Below are 21,440 nucleotides of genomic sequence, written 5' to 3'. Positions count from 1 at the left end.
TTACATGAATTCAAAGAACTGGAGGAGATTTCCAGATGTTTACTTAGATGAAGTAGTAGTAGTATTTAGGGGAGGCAACCGACAGCTCAGATCATTTGAACCATTAGGGATGGACAGGAAAGGATGAAGGGTAGAGAGAAACACGGCATTGGTATTAGCCTACTCTTAACGAAAGTTGCTAAGGCAGCTTAACGTCCCATCCAACGGATGGGGTACTCACTCAAAGTGCCCTCCACAAAGCACCTTAAGTAGGGCCAACATACTACTGAAAAATATTCGATGCCACCAGGATTCGAACCCAGGCCCTACGGGTGGGATGCCAGTACGATAGCCACTCCACCATTTACTTTGATGAAGTCATCCACTAATGTACATTTGATTATAGGAATTTCACAATTTGAAAATCCTTCATCACTGCAATATTTCTCAATTTTAATGCACATTAGTGGATGACTACATTAATTAAAATTTCGTGACATCTCTTGTAGTTAATTGAATTTGTCTGAGGAAAACAGCTTCATGTTTAAATGTCGGCTTTAACCCAATGGAAATTGGGCCCAGTGTCCTGGCTTGATTGGCTCAAGTACTAGGTCAGAAGTCAAGAGATCCTGGTTTCAATTCCAGTCAAGGAAAATGATTTCTCCACTGAAATTCCTGCATTTTCAACATTATATGGCAGAAAATGATGGATTTACATGCTTTTTTGGTTTAAAATCAAACAGGTTATCACAAGGAAAATATTGTGTTTTGCTTTTACAAATTTTGAGAATTAATTTTTAGATTTTAACCTTTAAACGCCGGTATTGAAATTCACACTAATGGTCCTGCTGGCTAGAATTTTTTTGGAAATTTAATTTCGAATATGCAGGCACCCACTTTTTAGGCTCTATCTTAGTCAAATTTAGAGATAGTTTGAAAAAAGAAAAGTCATGTTAGTGTAAAATAAATGCGTTATTATTAACTTTCGGTTTCAACATTACCAAAATTGTTTACAATAAAATATTTCAAAAATTAAAATAATCTAAACCTTCTATAAATTAAATTTAAAAAAGTAAATCTTCACTAAAAATTACTAGATAATACTATATTTTGGTTTTATTTATTACTCTTTTTCTCTAGATATTCACCTGCAAGCCCTTTCTCTACAAATGAACATTTATCCTTTATTTTTGTGTGGTAACTCGTGAAACTAGTATTAGCACAGAGTTCTATGTTGCTTTTTCCGCTACAGAAAACAGTAAGCCTTTCTTTGCCTCAAAGGGAGCATTAGTGGTATCTGGCTTTTCTCCTCTTCTCAGCCCAATGTTTGTTATCTCACACCTCAAGTCGAATGATATTTGTTGATGCAGGAGAGGGGCGGCCTCAAGGGTGATGAATTGAGCTATTCCCCTCCTGGTCTTCCTCCAAAAGATTTCTAATGAGAGTCAAACGGAACTCCCTATGACTCAGTCTGCTCCCGGCTAATGTCAAGGCAATCCACAAGTTCAAGACTGTCAAGGAGGTGGAAGATTAACTTCTTTGTCCATTTGCATGTTCTTCAACTGATTGAATAGCTATTAGCCATCCTCTTGGATTTTTCCACGTGCTCCCACGTTATCCCATGTGATTCTTATAATCTTTTATAATAGTAGGCCTCACGGATTTATCTTGATCATCACAAGTTTCCCTCTGCAGGTGCATCATGCACATTGGTCAACATTCATACATCTCTGCTTTGGCTCTCTACCATCGCAGCCGCATCTCCTCTGGTCCTTACTTTTTTATCCTCATGTTTTAATTTCAATCTCTTATTTTGAAAATCTTTCAGTATGACAATACCACAGCAATTTATTTTACTTTCTTTAGGTCATCAATGAGTTAGAAGAGGAAAAAAAATTGTCCATGATGAGTTTATGGTCTCTCACTTCAACTCTTCTTGTCAATGTTTTCACAGTCATGTGAACGACTGTCATTTCTTTTGAGCCATTTATTATCTTTCCCAAGGTAAGCAGTCACGCCTAAGGTGTATTCTGCAGAGTCACATAGTTTATAGATTTTTCATCTCAAACCTCTTGTTTCCTTGAAATATTCTGTTTCAAAATAGGACTATAATTTCATCCACTGGAAGGTAATCTGATGGTCTAAAAATTCACTTAATTTTTATCAATAATATCAAAAAGATCCCTGCACTTCCATAGCCTATCATAATTTTCATTGTTCATGTTTAGTTAGTTATCATTATTCATGAAATGTAAAAATCTAAGAATATGTAGGAATCTGTCACACATCGTATTATTGTCGTAAAAAGGGGTGAAAAACCTATCCATACATGTCCAGTAATCTCTGAGTGAGTGTTGGATGTCATGCCCCATTTGAAATGTAATAGCCAAAAATTTACACATTTCAGAATAACCTACATCAGGTTCCGCAGATGAAACATTCTTTTTAGCAAAAAAACTGAGTATAGTACCTGTTTGTTTCTTCAACCAGTAGATGTATAATACTTCAAAATACAGAAAAAGCACAACCCTAGGTGAGGAATTTGAGTGATGTTTTGAAGCTTCTGCAGTGTACCTCTTTCACCCCCAGAAAAATGGAATCCGCAATGGAAAGCTTAGGTCGTGAGCTTTTTCACCAACTTCTATGATACATTCCGTTCCCTATCATTGTCGATGTTGCCATATTCCTCCATGGAGAAGTCACTCTCGTCCGTGAGGTGTGTGTCAGAATCACTGTTGGCTAAAAGTTATTCTCCAATTTCTCTTTCTAACAATTTTTGCTTGGTATCCATTGAAGGGGAAGTGCTTTTTCCACTAATTTCAAAAACAGAAAATAATTATTAAAAAATCCATGTCTGAAAGTTTTCAAATTAAAATTTGCTACCTATGAACTTGAACAATGCTAATCAGTATTACCGATAGGTATAAATAAATTCCAGACACTTGAAAAAAACTCATACCTCACTAGGACCATTCGGAAATAACTGCTGACCCTGAAAGTAGCCTCTACCCTAAGGTGACCAGAGAAACTCTTGACCTGGCAGAATCAACACATAGAATGAATGGAACACTGAGTAATGTTTATGCAATATGATTCCTTTGAGATAAGAAGTTGCCTCTCCGTGCCTTGAAGATGCCAAGCAATGAAAATTAAACAGTCAATACCTCATATCCTTATAAAAGAAGTGGGTAAGAAGCAAAAACAAGTGGTCCCTAAAGTTCCCATTTGGCTAATCGGTCCCACTTTTTGGTGGGAACGAAAGTTCCCTTTCAGTCAATAAGATTAAAAGCTTCAATATTTAGTTATTGAAATGCATCCTATGTAGCCACCTTTTGGAACACAAGGAAAGGAAAGGTACCCAGTTGTTGGAAAGGGTCTTCTACCTTCCTTGCCTTCACCCATGGAAGGAAAAAGACATCTTTCTTCATCACAGAGATGCAAGAAAACAATCAGGCTGCTATAGCTGAAAGATCAATGAATAACATGCTTCCTTTTTATAATGATTCTTTTATCTCTTTAGCTATATAAATAAAAAAATCAAACTTTGGTGTACTCATGACATTCATAAAGTTAATACCAAATGCTTTATTCCTTCTCATTGAATTTGGTTTCTTTTAGTTCCTGAAAAAATAGTACATTTTCCCCTCACAATAGATAGGAGCACAAAAAATTGAATGAATTGAATTTTTTTTCTTTTCAGCTCTTGGTTTGGAGGGCAAAATACTCAGGAAAAGGCAGTTGAGCCAAGACCAAGCTCTGAAGCTGCTGATCCAATGGAGTGCAGGTTAGCTTAATTTATGTATCTATTGTAAAAAAATCACTATAAGGCATATAAATGACCTAAAGAAACTTATATCATCATGGCATAGCAGTTAAACGATTTCAGGCATAAAAAACCTTAGTGTGAAATACTGTGTGAAATTTGCATGTACAAATAGGTGTTTCAATTTTGCAGGTTTGGACTTTGTGATTCCCTACGGGTTGGAGGTAATATTGTGATGTCTCAGAATAGGAGGTTATCCGCAATCACTGATAATTTGGGCAGAATTATTCTGATGGATAACATCAAAGGCATTGCGGTGAGACTTTGGAAAGGTAAGAGTGTTATTTTTTCTAGAAATTATATCCTTATCTTTTGTATCATTATTTAACTATACTTATTAGTATTACAAGAGATTATATCCAAAAGGTATCAAGTCCTAGTAATTTGAAATTTTATTGAAGTTGAAGCTTGAATATTTAGTAGATAGTTTTGACATAAATAAGGTTACAATTCCATTTTCAAATTATCCATAAATTTTTTATGAGGTGATAAAAGAAATTCTAGCTAGGAAGCATCCTGTTAATTCACTGAATGTAAATATCATTAATTTTTAAGTATTTCATTTTGATAATTATTGTGGACCTAGGGCATTCATCATCTTCTCGCAATTTAGTCCCCAACATTAATACCCGATTAAAACAGGCATTGCTTTACTTATGGACTTTAAGTATGCTTCTTTTCATATGGCACACTTTTTCAATCATTGTGTCTATAATATTTCTCAAATGATGTAAAACTGATGCAAGTGAAAGTTTTGCATTTTAAAATTTTGCTATTGGTTTGGTTTACTGTTAAACATTAATTCTTTATATTTTATCCTTAGTATTTTGTCTTTATCTCATGGAAAGAATAAATATGAAGAGGATATAAGAAGAAAAAGATGCATGAATGATATAACCAACTTATTTTCAGTATCCATACTAAAAAGAAAGACTCGTACTTTTCCACAGATTTTATTATATGGTACAACGCGTTTCACCGACTTGCGGCATCATCAGGTGCAAATTTGCAAAACACGACACTTTGTAATGAGCAATTGTTCCCATACCCCTCCCCACTTCTCTCAGAAAAACTAGCCGGGAAATGGTCAAAACAATCCATCAACGCACCTGCGAGTCCCCACCCCTCTCAAATCCTTCCAACCCTCCCCGCCCCCACTCTGTCCTGAGGGTATATATGCTTGCTCTGTCTGTTTTGCAAATTTGTACCTGATGATGCCGCAAGTCGGTGAAACGCGTTGTACCGTATAATAAAATCTGTGGAAAAGTATGAGTCTTTCTTTTTAGTATGGATATTAAATACTTCCACAAAGTGAAGCCTGAAACAATAGAATTATTTTCAGTAGTTTTATTTGCACAACAACAATTATTCGGGACTTTTTGAATATTTGGGATCTCAATAAACTGAAACCCATTAAATTGTGCAGTTATATGACTGTAAATGTTTGCTTTGAGCTACTTTTAAGTCATACATTCATTCATAATTCTTAGTCTCCTGTGGAGTTAAGAAGTGATAGGCCATGATAGCAAGTGGTTGCAGAATGCAGCTTTTTCATTATATAATTTAGTGGCATATTTATATAGGTTGGTAATTATTGCTTTATTCTTTAGGATACAGGGATGCTTACTGTGGCTGGATGGAAGTGATGGAAGAATCGTTGCACCTTGAGCAGCAGAGACAACGGAGCAAAATGGGAGACCAGGAAAGGAGCACATCTCCTCACACCTCTCCCATGCCGCCCGAAGGGTTCCGCAAGGCTCATTTCCTTATTGTGCACTGCCCTCGTTCCAGCATTCTGCAAGTACTATCTGTTCAAAAGGGCTCCAAGATTGCCACCATTCCGGTATCAAAAGGAACTCGGTATGATGTTTTCTTTCACTCTTTTATTGAGAATTCTGTCATTACTTGCAGCCATATCCCCGAAGAAATAAGTCTCCAGGGAAGATTTATGCAGCTTTGAGTGCTAATAATTTTTGTAGAGTTATTTATAGTTGATTATGTATTTTAATATATTTTAGTCTGCTCACTTTGAAGTAAGTGGTTTTATGCATAGTGATGGGGGGCTGGCTGAAAATGTACCTATTAATCTAATTTATGCATTTAAATATGTATCCACTGCAAAATGCACCCGTTTTTATGTACATATTGTGAAAATGTTCTCATCGACATGTTTATTACTCATCTCATTTTCACTCTTCCTGCTTCTGCTTGAATGACATCACTCATATCACTCTACTGATGTTCCTAGTGAATGGAATCATTGTATCTCCCCATTTCTAAGTATATTTGCGGATTTTGTGTGCTGAAGATTAGATCTTCCCGTCATATTTGCAAAGAGTATTCAATCATTCCTATTATTTGCTGACTTAGCTTACCAAATATGAGCCAAGTTTTAATGGCACATATCGAGTGTAGAATATCTTTTTCATCCTATATTCTTCCTCTGATTTTTCTGGAAGTGGCTCAAGTGACAAATGTTTTCATAAAAAATAGGTCTGCAAGCAGGGCAATAATATCTTTGTCTTTCATAATGCAGCCACAATGAATGGATTAAGAGAAAGAGGAAAGGGCAATTTGGCACTCTTCACCACACTCTCTCTGCTTGTTAGCGTTGCATCCTAAATAAAACTAGCTGATACCTGCATTCTTCTAATAAAGACATCTCACTTAAGGAATATTATCCTGGGGGGGGGGGGGGTCTTCGAGATACTGAACTAATGCACCTCCTAGCACTTCCTCTGTTGCCTGTTAGAGACTGTGCTATCTTTCACATTCCTTTCAATGCTCAGTAGTTGCACATCTTTTCTCTTTTGACTTTCAAATCCATTTTGAACTTGTTAATTTGTATTCACCAATAATATTAGAGCTGAAACATGTAGAACTATTAAGTTTTGTCCATCCAAAACCATAGATCTTAAATTATAGACTACCATGTGATATTAATAATTTAAAAATTGAAATGTACAAACTTCTTCTACTTGCCCAAAAAAAAGCTTGTCAAGTGAAATTAAACCACAAGGCAATGCTCATTTATTTTTACAATGTGAGAGGAATAGTGCATTCAGAATTTATCCCAACTGGTCAGACTGTTAATCAGGCTTTCTCTTTGGAGGTTTTGAAAAGATTACGTAATAGTGTGTGACAAAAAAGGGCTGATTTGTGGAAAACAAAGGACTGGTTTTTCATCCATGACAACACACCGGCTCATGCAGCCATTTCAGTGTGCCAATTTTGAGCCTAAAACAACATGTGTACCTTACCCAAACCCCTTACTCACCTGAACTCACTCCTTGTAATTTATTCCTGTTTCCTAAAATGAAGAGGGACATGAAGAGGAAGGACAACATTTTGATGACATGGATGTGGTAAAGAAAAAAATGAAGCAGGAGCTGTCAGGCATTGAAACAGATGTTTGAAAAATGTTTCCAGGAAAGGAATTGTAGATTGGACAAATGTATTAAGTGTTATGGCGAGTACTTGAAAGGTGATTAGGTTGTTTTGTAAAAAATGAAATGATTAGTTAAAAAAATTTTTTTTGGGTATGTCCTCGTATATTTTCATGCTGAGGGCATAGTATGGATCCATATTATTTCCAGTATTGGCTTAGGTGACCATGTATTAAAAAGTGTCTGTAAATGCAAAATTAGGCATGATCACTGAGATGTTGATAAAATTTTTCCCATTCAATTTTTCAAACAAATTATGAAGTAATTAAATGAATACCAGGTGTGATTAAAAAAAGGAAGGACTAATTTTATAATTTGCTTATTTCAACGGATACAGCTTAATCAAACTTGTCGCCCTCAAAGTACATGCCTTGGCTGATGACACACCTTTGCCAACTTTTCTTCCAGCTCTCAAACCCTGCCTGGTAAGCCGCCTTAGGGATCCTCTTCATGTCCACCATACAATTAGTTTTAATGTCCGCAATAGAGTCGAATCGGCACCCTTTCAAGGTTGATTTTAACTGTGGAAACAAAAAAAGTCAGATGGAGCCAGGTCTGGAGAGTGGGGCGGCTGCAGGATCACGGAAGTTCCTGTTCTAGTGAAAAATCTCTGTCACGATCAGTGCTGTGTGAGCCAGCGCATTATTGGCCGGTCCATCAGTTGTGTCGCTAGATGGCGCCCTTTGTCTCGTTTCGATCCGTTGAACGGTTTGGGCAGAATAAAATCAGTCTGGTCTTTTTTTGATCGCACCTTGTATAAACAGCAAATATGAACTCAAGTTTCAAAATATAAAAAAGTGATAATATTCTCTGGAAGTTAGATTTAGCATAAAATCCAAGGTGAGGAAAAGAAAATTTGTAATTATCACAATGGTTTATTCAGGGATCAAACGTGATGACAAACATTTTTTGTGACTACAAGTATTGGGTTTGTGAAATGTTTTTGATTTCATGATTCATGGATAATTGTTTGCAAATTATATATGGTTGTATTAACCAATCAGGATAATAACATATAATACTTCTATAGATTCTATAGATTTTTGCAGGTTCCCCTTACCTTTCCCCATCCATTTGAAAAACCCTAATCCCCTCATCCCTTACCCTTTCCTCCTGGTGCTGCACCCCCTGCCACACACCTTTTTGGTGGCTTGCAGGGTATTGATGTAGATGTAGATATAGATGTATGTGGATAAGTTTAGTTGTATTGTGTATCTACAATAGGCTAACTGTTTATGATGCCTTTCTGGGCTAATATTTTCAGATTTTTGTACATGAACTATGGACTAGTTGGCACCAACAATGTGACGCACAAGCGTAGGAGAGGCCACAGTGAATCTTCCTGTGTGATTATTGATCCCAATGGGTATTTAAAGGAAGTAATGGTCCCTTTCCATTTTGCATTGAGGTAAGCATTTGCCTTATTTTTTAAAATGAAAATAATCTTAATGTATATTGTAATAGCTATAAACTCTTGCTATAGTGGAATGATAATTGTCTTCATTTGCATTATGGTCACATTAACTGCCAATTCATTACATTATTAGAAATAATATGAAATATAAATACTCAAGGTGAATTAAGCCCAGAAATTAATCAGGAATGAATATGTGGATGAGTTTGTATTTCTTGGAAAAATATTTCTGAAAGATTGGAAGGGAGATGGTAAGATCTACTAAATTACTATTTTTAAGCACATATGGCTTGCTTATCAGTTATACATTTTTACTTGAACATTGTGATGATCATGAATCATATCTTTATCAAATAAATGGAAAAAAGAATATTAATACTTACAGTCTCATGTCTAAAGTTTTTAAATCATTTAATTTTTTTGGTGGACTGATAAATTTATAGATTCAAATCTTGTCTAACTACCAGTTGGTTTCTCAGGAGGCATGTGTACAGTCTAAGCTCATTTAACAACTTTTGAATTGATATTTAATGAAAGTAATTGAAACAACACAACTTGGGACCTATTTTATCTTAGTAAGACCCTCAATGTAGTTGACCATGTCTTAGTCCTAAATAAATGTTTAAGCATTGGAATTAGAAATTGCTTCATACTGGGAGAGTTTTGTATTTTATAGTGATCTATGTTTAAGGGTAGTTTCCTGAAAATTAGTGATCAGAAATACGAAGAAGATCAGAATTAAAATTATTGTACATTGAGTGTATAACCTATGCCTATGACTGCTATAATGCTTTCAATGCATAGATACTTCAAAACAAACACTTAGTGCTCATGTTAGCAAGATTTTTATTTTGTAGGCTTTTGCAGACTAGGTGATTGTATTCTTCGTTTAATTGAATTTAGTGTTTTCACAGTTGACAATTTATGCTCTAGCATCTAAAATTAAGGGTCCCCTCTTGTTTGTCAAACATTATTATTATCCTCAGTATTTCTCTTGTAAACTGTTGTTTACAATTGGGAGAGTAATTTAATGGCTATGTTTGCATGTGAATCCAATCTCTTTTCTTCTCTTGGGGCAAATAGTGAACAGAGCAGTGAGAAAGTAAGGGATCTTCATTTAATACGCCGAATAAAGAAGGCCTTGAGAAGCATTGCTCCGCCGTGCATGTCTGAAGTCGGTCTTGTTGCAGAAACTGAAATTTGTTCCCTTATTGGGGATTTGAACTGTAGTCAAAGCCTTGCTTTGGCTCTTCAAACAATATCCACTCATCGATACACCACAGTGGACCTCTCCCTTGCCGCTCTTAATGCAGTGCTACAACGTTTGCAGTTGGACACTGCTGGTAAACTCTCATTACTAATTTTTTTCTTTGTGGCTCACAGTTTGACATGATTGTGTAATATTCATAGCAATTCTGGGAAATTTTAAACCTTGAATATGATTGGTCGATGATAAATTTTGCTATATTTGTATTTAAGTAAGCTAATTCCATGTATTTTGTAATTTTTGGGGTCGGAGATGGGGCTGGTTGCTGTTTACTTTGCCAGAGAAATTTGGAAGTTTTGACTTGGCTAAATATGAATTCTTAGGAATTTTAAGAGTAATTTACACTGTTTAATACTATTCTGTAATAATAGCATTCATAATTACTTTCCCGCAATATCAATGTCCATTATAATGTTTTTACCTTGTGCAAGCATGAGCATGTTGTTTATCATCGGCAACAAGGTATCAGTGGTGTGTTTAAAATTATTATAAATTTTTCAACCACCATTTATTACTCCTTTCAACTATAGATGCACTTTAAATTTGCTTCATTTCCATAACTTTAATTGTGATTGGGTCATTGACCTTAAAGATTTTCTTGTAATACTGTCATAATGTTTGTGAATTCATCTTTTATGTATCATTTTTGTTCACCATGCTAATTTTGGTCATTAATTTTGAAGTACCATGAGAATTTCTGGGATATAATCATAATACATATCTGTAGAGGCTGAATCAACATCACCATCTGCATTGTGGGCCATGTGTCAGCAGCTTCAGCAACTCATTAGCTTGTATGCCAAAGCAAAAAATTCATTCCATGTTGAGGAAAATGAAAGTGAAGATGGTACAACAAGAAGAAATGCAGTTCTTCAGAGTCCATTGAATGACAAACAGAGAGAAGAGGTAAAGCTATTCAATATTGATGAAATGAATGAAATGAGCATCTTAAAGTGTGGTATAATTGGCCATGGACAACACATCCACCTGATATTAGTTGAAATGGTGTAATAAAAGTAATTAAATTTGAATTAAAATTATCTTGCAACATTTCAATCCCTTAGATCCCATACATTGTTTGGTATTTATGTCATCCAAATGAAACTATGATGATCTGAAAATGCAAAATTTACATCTCCCCAGTCTACTCTAATACCTCGATTTAGTCCTTCCCAAACTTCTCTTGCCATTGAAAAGTTTCTTTTTGAAGTTCTTTATAGATGCAACAATTTCTGAGGGTAAAAATCATTCATCTTGATCGGGATTCAAACCCCGGTCCCTCAATGTTCAACCAAGTGCTTTAGCCAGTTAAGCTATGGAGGTGTCTGAGGCTGGAATTTTAGGGGCTTTTAAGGAACAATTATTTCTTTATAGATGTTACAACTGTACCTGAAAGAACTTTCTTTCATTTTGTCCCAACTTCTTGGGTAACTTTTATGGGATTAAATCAAATATGTCTGTCATTTGCCTTCACTTCTCATAGTTTTTTGGCTGAATTTCAGCCTAATATTTAGGTTTACCTAGTAGGTATAGATGCAGCCTATTGAAGTTCTTGTAAAAACAGGGATGTGTCGGAATCTAATATGCAAAGCAAAGCTTTTCAGTTTGTATATTAGGTTAAAAACCATTCATTTGTCCTTTTTTAAGTCTATGGGCTACCCTATGCATTTCTGTCTTACAGTACCCATGATATTTTATGACTCAGTTTATGATGACTTTCAGACTAGCCTAATATCTTCTTGGAGATCTTATACAGCATTCATTATTGGATCAAAGATATTGATTGTATCTATAAATATGTTCTTATGCTGAACCTATTGTTCGCTTCAAAAGGAAGGGGATAATGCCTAATGACTGAACTCACATGGAGCTTCAGGCATTATTTATGGTTGTGAAAAATACTGTGAAATATGTATTCATACAGATTTTTCTTGGGGTGGTGGTTTTTGTGTAACCAGTGTAGTTATATCTTTTATCAATTGTTTAGTGATTTTTTCACTCACCTCATTAAATGTTAACGATGTAGCAAATTTTCTGAAAAATAATTTCTCTAGCCAAGTTATTCTACAACTAAAAGTTTTCTCTCCATTCAATGAATGTCCTGTTTCTTTATTTTAGGTTATGATGACCAAGTTTAAATTGAATGAGTATGAAATGAAGGATCTGCTAGCATTATTGAAGTTGTTGAAATCAGCAAGAGATAATGCAAAGTCAAAGGCCCTCTGCCGGGTGAGCTTTGCTGATGAGCACGTTCTTTCCTTGCCAGAATACCTGTCATATTTTAAATTGCTCATTCCTGATGACAGTTCATCAGAAGTCAACGAGAAATGGATGGCGAAGTGGAAGGACGGAGAGAAACCGCCAACTCTTTTCGTCTCACTGAAACCAAGTGCTCAAGAACAAAACATGGAAAATATTTGTGAGTTTAATTTTGCACCATTCAAAGGTTACTTCATTCTGTTAATTTTTTTCAGTCTAGTTAGGCATGATAAGTGGACAAAGTTAATGAGTGTATTGGAGAATAAAGATGTAGATTGGATGTATAGTTTCACTAGTATTGCACTTATTCAGGATCTCTTCATGATTCAAGGCTGTGCACAACAAGGGAAGTAGATTGAGAATCGGAAAAGGCTGCTATGTGTAGGAGAAAGATGCCCATTGTTACCATTTTTTTTTAACATATTATCAATGAAGATGGTTAGAGAAGCATAGGAATAAAATAAATGGGCTGAGGAATAGATTAATTCAGTTATATTTAGGGATAGTAAAGCTTTATTGAGTTTTTATTGAGATTCAGTTAGAAAAAGTTATAGCCTTTATTGATTACATTAAAGGGTCAATCTGTGAAGTATGGATAAATTGTTAGAAAATTAAAGCAAGAAATTTCCAAAGGTTAGGAGGACTAAATTGAACATAATGTGTAAGGGTGTAAGTTAGGGCAAATGATATAGACATATTTGGGGAGATTTTTTTAGGAAAATGGACATTCTAGTGGTATGGACAGTAGAAAAAAAATGATTTAGTTAAGGAGAGAATACAGGGAATTGAATGAAAAACAAATAATAGTTTCACAAAAGCTGATAGAGCATAGCATTTTATGGTTCTGAACTGTTGTCTTTTTTGAAATAGTATGAGTATTGATTAGATGTTTTTGAGATGTTGGTATGGGTAAAATAAAATAGAAAAAGAGAATTGTTATAAAGGATGAAATTCTGGATAAATAGGGATAGGAATGAAAGAGAACAGACATTCTGGATGACATGAAGGTGAGTTGAAAGTACATTTGAAGAACTGTGAAAAAAGTAATTTTGGTCAAATGGAGGGTAGGTTGAGAGGTATTTTGATGTTGTGTAATAGCTTTCTTGGATAATGTCATCATTTGAATGATGATGACATTTTCAATTCTGCCTTAATACCACTCTGGACAGCCTTCAGTGAAGGACCCCAGCTCTTTTTGGGCTAAAGTAAAACTTAAATGGCTCTCTGTAACAATCAGACATACTAGGTAACACTTAAAGTGTCAAATCATGAGTTGAACAAACAGAATAAAAATAAAGAGGGTTGTTTTTTTACTGACTCATTATCACTTCCTATCATTCTATTTTTCTGGAAAACTGGCATTCAGTTAAAAGGCCATCCTTTTTGCACCTAATTGTTGAAGGGATGTGCAGGTTTCTGTGGTATAATAGGTAAGCATTGTCAAATCCCCAAAATCTCACACCTAGGGCTCCTCAAATCACATAATTAGTGAAAATATTGCTTTCTGCTGAAAGATATAGGCATTAAAATCAAAGAAAGTGTATAAGGGCAGTTCTATAAGTACCCGTGCTTGATGACAAAGGGCGTTCCTGATGGAAGTTTATGTTATCATCGTGTGCTGCCATCTATCAAACGATGGTGAAACAAATTTCAGACTGATTTAACGGTTAGTTTGGATTTGGCAGCCATTCGAGTAAGACGTGTTTTGTGATTTTCGCTAAGATGGAAAAAGAGCAGTATCATTCGGTAATTCGCTTTTTGTTTTTGGATGAGAAGAAATGTGAGGAGATAAAAGCAAAGTTGGATGCTGTTTATGGGGACACTTCGCCATCTATGACCAAAGTTAGATATTGGTTCAACGAATTTAAATGTGGGCAAGCATCTGATTTTGATGAGGAGCGACCAGGATGCCCAGCAGACATGGTTACCGAGGAAATCATTCAAAAAGTCCACACCATGATTCTTGCTGATCGATGAACGAAAGTGCGCGAAGTAGCAGAGGCCGTGGGTGTGTCGACCGGAACGGCAATTAATATTTTACATGATAAGTTGGTGATGAAAAAATTGTCGGCCCAATGGGTGCTGCGATTGCTCACGTTGGACAACAAGCTGATCTGGCTGTTAACTTCATGAAATGCATGAACTACGTTATGAATTGCTGCCGCACCCCCTGTATTCACCTGATCTGGCTCCCTGCGACTTTTTCTTCTTCCCTAACATGAAGAAATGGCTCACGGGAACAAAATTTAGCTCAAACGAGGAAGTTATTGCCAGGCGTATTGCCAGACAGAGGCGTATTTTGGAGATTTCGACAAATCCTATTTTTTTTTGGAGAGGTTAAAAAAAATGGCCAGAACATTGGGAGAAGTGTATCTTTCTAAAAGCGGACTGTGTTGAAAAATAAAGAAAATGTTTTTGAAAAAATGGTTTCTTCATTTCTGACACGGGTACTTATTGAACCGCCCTTGTAATGCACTGCTAAAGGAAATGCGTGCCAGTACATGAAAGCTAAGCTAGTGCCGTATGGCCTTACATATTCCCCATAGAAACTTCATGCTGTCCTTCTTGGTTGATGTGGCTAAAGGGAGGCATCAAATAATTGACTGATCTTCCTGAGTGCCTGCAATGAAGGGCAAGGTTAACTAAGGAACCTGAACATAATAGCATTAGACTTATACGCCCTTGTTTATGGTGATTTTAGGGTAAAAAGGTGCACAAGTTTATGCAGGAAATGCTCTGTATCAACTTTCATGTAAAGCTATTGCTATTGCTTTGAATAAAACAAAATTGTGTTAGTTTAACTTTCATTTTTACTTATTTTGTGTGTAATGAGGCTTGGTAAAAAAATTAAAGCAATGGTGTATTAATTCATTCATACTAATTTCATGTATCAAAATGTGGTTTTCAGTGATTATTCTCATAATGAGGCCTGCTTGAACTAAACCCTTTCATTTAAATGAAGATGGTAGATTTGTGTCAATATCCTGGAGGTTATTTTGTGTGATGTTTTTCTCTACAGGTCACTTTCTTATCCATGAATGCTTGGCATCTTGGAGGCCGCATGACAACTGGAAATCAGCAATAGCTGACAGTGGAATTCGAGCAAAAGATTTGTTGCTAATGGTGATGAACACATGGCTTTGGTCTGGCTGGCAGCTTTTATGTTTGTCATTTGTCGACTCCCTTCAAAGATTAACATCCATAATTCAGGCTGTTTGCTCCATGCCAGGTTGGTTTGATGTCAAGTCTCTTATTTATGTGCAGATATGATTTGTATGAGGGTTGTCCAGAAAGAAACCTCGGTTTTCATGTAGCGTGAGAAGTAGTGGGGGTCACCTAATAGTTTCTGCATTGATGCACACAGTAGGTCAGTATACCTTGAGCTGCAGTGGTTAGAAGGTCGCACCATTTGTTGTCTGTTTATAGTATCAAGTCAAAATGAATCGTGTAATTGAAAATCACACCAAATGTGATGTCCGTTCATGTGATAAGCTTTTTACTGGCAAAAGACTTCAAAGCTGCTGATATTCATTGGGAAATTTGTGCTATGTGCAGACCAAATGTGGTGCTTGATAGTGGTGTGCATCAGTGGTATCGTTCATTTAAGAGTGGATGGACAGATGTCCATGTTGATGACAGAAGTGGCAGCTCTTCCCTGTTAAATGATGAACTGCTCCAGAAAATTAATGAAAAAGTTTGTGAAAACCAGTGTATTTGATTTCTCAGAAATTTTCAACCAATTTCTAACAGTCTGTTGCATGAAATCCTGACTGAAAAGTTAGGCTACCCCAAGTTTTGTGCTCCTTGGGTGCCAAAAATCCTAACTGAGAACCCTAATCAAATTGAATGGACTTCTCTTGACTTTCTCTTTCTGTGACGACATGGCAGGAAATGCCTGCTGAACAAAATCGTCATTGTTGATGAGACTTGGGTATCATTCATTAATCCTAAGTCAAAAGAGCAATCAATGGTGTGGGGTCATATTGCCTTACCAAGAAAACTGAAAAAGCTCATTAAACACCATCATTCAGAAAGGTTATGGCTACTAATTTTTTAGATGCTGGAGGAATTTTGCCTGTGGAGTTCATGGAACATGGAATGACTATTAATTCTGAATCCTAATGTGAGACCTTGAACAACCTCGGAAAAGCCATCCAAAACAAATTCCGTGATCTGTTGGCCACCAGTGTCATGTTTTTGTATGATGACGCTCAAGTCACATTCTGCCTGGCAAATACAAAACCTGCTTTGTGAGTTCAAATAAGGTGTTTTCAATCAGCCCAGACATGTGTGGTATGATGTTATCCATCTGTACACGCATATGAAAAATCGGCATGACTCCAAAAGGTTTGAGTGAGACGAGGAACTTCAAGATGCTGTCATTGGTTGGCTGTGATGAATTTGTAAACTAGTTCAGAGATATGACAAATGTTCAAATCTCTTTGGCAAACATACCAAAAAATAGTAGAGATATGTAGTTTTAAGATGTGAATAATAAGTTCTCTGTATCTATTCGATTATTTGTTTTATAGCATAACAGAGGTTACTTTCTGGACAGATTTTGGTAAATTGGACTTTAAAATGTATTTGTAAATTTTGCATGAAATGGAATTTGCACTAAAATAATTCATTGGCCACATTTTATAAAACTAGTTAGGTCATTTTAAACCCTCCATTTCTGGATTGTAAGCATTTTTTAGCACTCTTAAGTTACAGTTAATCAGTACTTATTGACAATTTATCTCCCTTATTTATCCCTGCTACCTTAAACTTCAAATCAAAGGCTGTTATCCTACTTTGTCCCTCTGGCGATGATGATTTTCACCCACAGATATTTTCTAATGAGTTTTAAAGATCACAATTCTGCATAGCTCACACTGAGCAAGGGATATCAGTTTGTATTCTTACATCTCACCCATTGTGCCCCTCTCATCTTCCTTCCCCATAATCCCCAGCAGTTGCTTCTTTTTCTCTACTGTAAACTAGCCAGTAAGAGACCTTTTCTTGCAAATTAAGTATGACTCAAGGTTAGTCTGATGAGTGGCACAGCTGAGCATCTATTATTCACTTTTCTATTTATTCCAAACACATCTTGGCACTGTAATCTTGACCATTCGAAGTAGAGGTATAAATCTCAGTTCTTGATATTATTTTATTAAACCAGCATTGGTCCATAAATAATGCCATTAAGTTGACATTTGAATGTTAATTTTTCATAGTTAGTACAAGGGTCATCCGGAAAGTAGTACCCGTTCGTGAAATAAAGACACAAAAGTAAATATTAACAAACATAAAAAATTTTATTTGAAAGAGGATACTTTAAACTACTTCTCAACATAATCTCCAAGCAAATTAAGGCATTTGTCATAACGTGTGACAAGTTTCTGTATTCCTGCTGCATAGTCCTTCGCCGCCAGCTCATTGAGATACGCGAGGGACCCATCTTGCACAAATTTTTGCATAATGCAGATGGTGTTTAACAATTTCATGAACAATTGTTCGAGAAACATTGGGAAAATGCTCACAGATGTCATCAATTGTGACGCGCCGATCGTTCCTCACGAATTCGTCAACTGAGCTCACCAGTTGTCTGTAATGACAGACGGTCTCCCCGAACGCTCATCGTCGTGTGTGTTCCCCCTCCCCATGTTGAAGTTGCGACACCACCGCCGAACAGACGACTCGTCCATTACATTGTCTCCATACACCTCCTTTAATTGGCGATGAATATCACATGGGCGAACGTTTCTTGCATTGAGGAATTTAATCACTGCCCTCACTTCACAACTGGCGGCGTTCTCAATTTTTTTAAACATTGTAAACAATCACAGAAACAACACAGGCAATGCTAGCGTCACGCAACTTGGCTCAGAGAAGGCAGACAAGCCACTGAAGCTATCTGACCTCGTCCAGCGGCTACTCGCGTCGTCAGCACTTCATGCGGCACGAACGGGTACTACTTTCCGGATGACCCTCGTATCATAAGCTTGTATGCATTTCACCTCCATGTCATGCCAATGTTCCAGGCACATTTGGCAATGAGTGGAAAATATGTACTTTGGTAAACAACACAGTGAGTGTCTTTATGACCTGCCTAATTATTCCTGATCTAGTATTAAACTGTTATTAATGCTTCTATATATCATGAAATATATAGTATGCATATCTCAACATCTTTATTTGTGTTTTGAATTTTTTTTATGAATTAAAAATAGCACAATTAATAATTGTATCACAGGAATAAATAAATGTTAATAAATCACTCATTTCCCTAATAATAATTCCCCTAAGAATGCATTTATGGGGAACCAGACCTTGTTGTAAATTTGAAGTATGGCTTTGCATTCAATTTGACTTAGTAAGTTCATGTTTTCAAAAAAAGTAGCTCAATAAATTTATATATTACCAACATTGAATTATTTTATCTTTTTACAATATAAGTCTGTTTTCCATGCCTTTTGTTCCTTAATCATGATAAAAAAGGGATGAATGTATTTTGATTTGGTAAAACAAAAGCTCATGTTGGCCATAAATGGCACCTTGACCTGAAAAAGCTGATTACATTAGATTTTAGGTATGAAATCATGTTACATTGATCATACAAATTACTTTCCTACCTTTCCCAAACCAGGAATCAAGTGCTGCATTCATTCTCTGTCATGGTGGGAAGAGGTGAGGGCTATCTTGTCAAAATCTGAGTCTCCGTTTGTGGCCCTGGTGGGTGCTGTGGCTGCCAGAGTGGTTGCTACAAATAGAGAGGTGTGTGGTCCTCCTTGTGTTTTGCTCAAGGCTCACAGTAATGAAGGTGCAGTGTTAAAGGAGAGTAGTGATGGTGCTCCTTCTGGGAAAGACGAAGCTGGAATGCCCCTGTCAGCAGCAAACAGGGAGGAAGAATGGGAGCAGGTGACATTGGAAGACATGGCATGGGACAAACTCATCCACAGTCTTGAGGATGTAGCTTATCTTGAAACTGCTATTGCTTGTGGGCCTGCAGGGGTGAAAAATCAGATGGTTACATCCTTGGAGCATGTCTGTATTAGAGGACGAGGTGAGAAAAATAATTCTTTATGCATATATAATTTTAGAAATAATTGAAATTTTGATGGAATATTTTCAATTACAGATACTCCCAACCTAACCCCATCCCATCAACCAAAATTTTTCTTCAGTGAGCCAGAATACCTTATCTGCTTTATCATAATATATTCTAAATGATTTTTAACTTATATTTGAGAATTATATTTTTATCACTAGTAGTTATCTTGCTAATTTTCTATAATCACTTTCAACGCCTCAATCAATATGATATTCTTTAGCTTTGCTTTCATTTCAGCAGTGTAGTATTTCAGTTGAGAAGGACCTTATTAATATTAATTTTTTCAAATGCATCATAATAGCTTAGGAAAAAGCTTCATATTTTCAAAAAGAGGTTTTGGTTTGTAATTTAGCACTTTGTATTAGCCGCAGAGCTGTCAATCATTTTTAAGTGAGGACAGTAGTTAGATCTTTAATGGTAGGTATACTTAATTTCAATGCTAATTTCAATGTGTGTCATGAAAAATATTGAAAATTTGATGTCATTTGTAATATTTTTGTATAGCTAGATTGCAGATCTGTAATTTCATCTCAGAACAAGTGGCAAACATACTTTCTATGAATTATAGGTACTGGTGTTTTGTTTATGTTGGCCATTATGCATGACATTCAAATATTAAGGTGTGTGCTTCTTCTGAATTACTTGAGTTTAGACTATGATGTTGTAAAAGTTCATGTATAAATTGAACTATTGTTTCCTTTCATTGTGAATGTTCATGTTTTCACTGTAATCAAATCCAGGATACATATCAGAGATGGTGGCTCAGTGGGTTTTATCATGCAGTAGAGAATTTGGAGAGCAACATTGGAGTCCAGGTGCTTTGGTTGAATTCCTACAAAAGCCAGTTGCAGAAGAGGAGGCTAGCCAAGTTGTTGAACCAGGGTCCACCAGCTCTCTTGCATTGGGTAAAATTATTTTTTAATCCACTCATAGTTACGTATCATTCTTGTGAATCGTTGAATTTCATTTCATGTAGTTTCTCTTTCTATTGATCATTATCATTATTGATGGTCAGCTTAAACCTGGAAAGTATGATCCTCACAATTAATTATTTTGTTTGAAAAATAATGCTAAAGGGCATTAAGATAATGCTGGCATTTGAAATTAACTATCTTATAACATGGTTATTGGCAATTTCTTATTACAAGTTGTAAATATATTTGTAACTCATGTTAATTTGTCAAGAACATGGAAAGTGTTTATCTTCTTCTAAAAAATCCTGAACTCTGAATGTTGAATTCCTGCATCAGAAAAATTAGTAAATTTGTCTTGCTTTGCATATAATACCTAGCTCAGTAGAGTGTGGCATATTGACAGACATTTACACAAAGATTATTTATTATAAATACCTGGGAAATAGATGTTCACAAGATCACAGGTGTAGTGATTACATAACTCTACCTATGACTGATGGAATACTTTCACTTCCTATATACTTCACAATACTCTCATAATTTTAAGATATCCACTTAGATAATAAACCTTGTTTCATAGATGAAGACTTCTGTCTCATGGTGCTTTTGAGACCATTGAAGCGAGGTGAAATTAGTTTGTATAACTTTTAATATGTTCTAAAGAGATATGAATTGTATAATTATGTTGCATAACATTTCATTCGTATCATATAGATAAGAAGCAACTTTATAGTTTGTGTGGATGAATTTCCACTCATTTTATATAAATGTTTACCATTATCATTAGCTAATATATAATAAAATGGCTACATGCAGTCTTACATCCTCAATGCAAAACATCTGAAAAAAGTGACCGGCTCTTATTAAAACCTTTTTTGAAATATTGAATGATCAATGGCATTGATTGAAAAAATAGTTCTTCTTTTGTCAGCCTTCCATTAACTTGGATCGTCATGCAGAAGTCATTAACTTCTCCATTCCTTAATTCCTCTGTGGCATCGGTTGTTACCAATGCCATTTTTCAATGCTATCATAATAACTTCCTGTCCAATTTGGCAGTTGTTTGAAGAATAGCATCATGCACTTTACAAGTTAGGGATAAACCTCACTGATTGTATAAGCAAAGTTTTGTTTTTATTATTTTATTATAATCCTGCTTGAAATTTAATTTATAAAACATGATAATACACGTTTAAAGTATCCCTCATACTTCAATTTAACGTAAACTTCATTAGATTGTTT

General features: G+C 35.7%; 1 protein-coding gene across 1 annotated transcript in view; it reads left to right on the top strand.

The window, feature by feature from the left end:
* Rab3-GAP (Rab3 GTPase activating protein) overlaps positions 1-21,440 on the top strand; it is a 45,355-nt gene that overhangs the window by 7,706 nt on the left and 16,209 nt on the right. The window contains exons 8-17 of the mRNA XM_071598669.1: positions 3,680-3,763; positions 3,935-4,074; positions 5,413-5,662; positions 8,513-8,656; positions 9,746-10,005; positions 10,657-10,835; positions 12,048-12,348; positions 15,208-15,417; positions 18,820-19,236; positions 20,025-20,189. Of these exons, the coding sequence (XP_071454770.1) occupies positions 3,680-3,763; positions 3,935-4,074; positions 5,413-5,662; positions 8,513-8,656; positions 9,746-10,005; positions 10,657-10,835; positions 12,048-12,348; positions 15,208-15,417; positions 18,820-19,236; positions 20,025-20,189 (2,150 nt within the window). The remainder of the gene's footprint in view (positions 1-3,679; positions 3,764-3,934; positions 4,075-5,412; positions 5,663-8,512; positions 8,657-9,745; positions 10,006-10,656; positions 10,836-12,047; positions 12,349-15,207; positions 15,418-18,819; positions 19,237-20,024; positions 20,190-21,440) is intronic.

Source organism: Hetaerina americana, unplaced genomic scaffold (assembly GCF_022747635.1).
Source record: "Hetaerina americana unplaced genomic scaffold, ioHetAmer1.1.p SCAF_10, whole genome shotgun sequence".
In the NCBI taxonomy this organism is placed as follows: domain Eukaryota; kingdom Metazoa; phylum Arthropoda; class Insecta; order Odonata; family Calopterygidae; genus Hetaerina; species Hetaerina americana.
This window is presented reverse-complemented; position numbering and strand designations above follow the sequence as displayed.